The sequence below is a fragment of the Ooceraea biroi genome, chromosome 14 (genome assembly GCF_003672135.1).
Source record: "Ooceraea biroi isolate clonal line C1 chromosome 14, Obir_v5.4, whole genome shotgun sequence".
Taxonomy (NCBI): domain Eukaryota; kingdom Metazoa; phylum Arthropoda; class Insecta; order Hymenoptera; family Formicidae; genus Ooceraea; species Ooceraea biroi.
In genome coordinates, this window is record NC_039519.1 from 5045698 (window position 1) to 5048125 (window position 2428).

General features: G+C 49.2%; 1 protein-coding gene across 1 annotated transcript; it reads right to left on the bottom strand.

Moving 5' to 3' along the window:
• Positions 1-242: 242 nt before the first annotated feature.
• LOC113563406 lies at positions 243-1176 on the bottom strand. Its single transcript, XM_026975050.1, has 2 exons — positions 503-1176; positions 243-423 (listed from the first exon to the last, which is right to left on the bottom strand). The coding sequence occupies exons 1-2, from the start codon at positions 935-937 to the stop codon at positions 268-270; spliced, it is 591 nt and encodes a 196-aa protein (XP_026830851.1). The 5' UTR covers positions 938-1176; the 3' UTR covers positions 243-267.
• Positions 1177-2428: the final 1252 nt, after the last annotated feature.

The window sequence follows — 2428 nt, forward strand, 5'->3', positions numbered from 1 at the left end:
GGCACAATGCTGCCACGATGGCAAACGGTACAGTCCCAGTATTGGACCGTTTTGAAATTTCTACGTGGGGTATTATCAATGTAACAATACATATGAATAAAAAAAGTAGGAAAACACAATATATTTCTGAGGGTCTACTTACACGTACATTTATACACAAAGGTGCTCATCAATTTGCAAAGCGAAATGCACGTCCAGCTTTTAAATGGAGAACATTTCTCTTGGCGTTTGCACTCTGCACATCACTGCATATCATTTACTGTTAAGTCAACGGTGTTTTAACGAGGCGTACGCTTCTCGATCAGAAAGTTCTACGCGCATCTGCACACGATCGAACCGTATCCGCAGCATCCGAACCGTCATCGCAACGCAGCTCCTGCATCTGCTCCGTATCAATAAAGACTGGTTATGCGGAGCGATGGTCTAAATGGGAAAATAAACAATACCGTCTCGTTAGGCAGTTGCGGCTTTTATCTCACCGAGGCAGAACGTGGCGTTATACCGTGAAATGGAGTCTCGTAGACCGGAGTCGAGGTTGCATTTCGGCCTGCACCCACCGTGCACTCTCTTCATCATGTCCGCGATAAGTGGCTGCCGTTTGCGAGGCGCGATGGCCGGCCGTCTTCCTTTTTATCGGAACTTCATTTGTACAAGTCATTAAAGACCCACCGTCCGTGAACGAGCCGGGACGAGCCTCGTCGCGCCGTCGGCGTCGTTTTGTATTTGCTTCAACGCTTTCGGAAAGCGACGAAAACGCCCGGTGTGCCCGGTGATCGGCAAAATTCTGTTTGCAGAACACGCAGAATGGCGGCCTGTGTCGGTGGTTCTTGCACGCTCGGCGGCGCTTTGGAATATAAAGGGAGCGCTCCGTATTCTCGTGAATCGATCGGTATTCATTGTGTACAGTTGCCGAGAGCGTGATACGACAGCGCGTCATTTTATCCGTGATTATTGCGCGAGGATGCGCGCGATTATCTTGCGCGGTGTCGCCTAAGAACGAAAAGAAGAAGCAACAGATCCACACGCATCCCTCTCTTCGTCATTATCCTCTATCACGTTACGGTTTTCTCTGCTTTAACGCTCAGGTGTTTCCGCGGTCCTAAAACAATCTCCATGGAGAACCATTCATCTTCGGGAATAAGCAAACGCGAGAAGCGTTGGACTGCACGAAGTGAATTAGCGGAGCTGGGGAGCTGTCGGAGAGACCTGAAATCTCGAAAGATTTTTCATTGTCAGAAAAACGTACCTGTCAAGCATTCCTCATACAGAAAAATAATTTGATTGTATCAACAAGACGTATCTGATAGAATGCATTTTGGTTAAACTAACCAAGAATTTCTAGTTATCACGATAGGACTGGATATTTTATAACTATTAGGTTGTTCATTAAGTTCTGCGGTTTTTTTGCCGTAAATTAAAACATAAATCTATTGTACTTACACATTTATTCAATCTAGAATGTATTGTCCATCTTGATCGACCACTTTCTGCCAACGTTCTGGAAGGGACATAATGCCGCGTTTGTAGAAGTCGCGCGACTTCTGCGCGAAAAAGTCCTCCAAGTACGTTTGAATATCGTCCACTGAATTAAAGCGCTGCCCGTCGAGATTGTTTTGGAATGACCGGAACAGATGGTAATCCGACGGCGCAAGGTCTGGGGAGTACGGTGGGTGCTGCATGACTTCCCAGCCAAAGCACTTCAACTTCTTCTTGGTCACCAAAGCAGTGTGTGGTTTGGCGTTGTCGTGGTGGAAGACAACGCCCTTCCTGTTCGCCAATTCCGGCCGCTTCTCCGCCACTGCCTGCTTCAATTTTTCTAACTGAGCGCAATGCTTCTCGGCGTCGATGGTCTGACCGCGCGGAAGCAGCTCGAAGTACAGGACGCCTCGCCAATCCCACCACACACTCAGCATCACTTTCTTCGGATGCAAATCCGCTTTGGCAACCGATTGTGACGACTCACCCGGACCGCACCATGACCGCTTGCGTCGAATGTTGTTATATACCACCCATTTTTCATCTCCCGTGACCACCCGTTTGAGAAAGGCCTCCAGCGAGTTCCATTTCAGCAGGGATTCACAGATCATGAGCGGTCCAAAATGTTCTTTTCGGTGAGCTCGTGAGGGACCCAAACATCTGCTTTTTTCGACATCCCAAGTCGTTTTAATCGCTGCGCAACCGTTGTATGGGCGATGTCGAAGCGCTCCGCGATCTCCCGCGTCGTCAGGTGTCGGTCTGCTTTGATTGCGGCCACGATTTGGTCGTCGTCAGTGGTGGATGGACGACCGGAGCGAGCAGCATCGGAGACGTTCACATCTCCGGAACGAAAGCGCGCAAACAACGCTGACAAGTGTCAGCGCTTATGGCCGAGTCCCCGTACACACCACATATCTCACGTTGTGCGTCCGTCGCTTTTACTCCTTTGCGG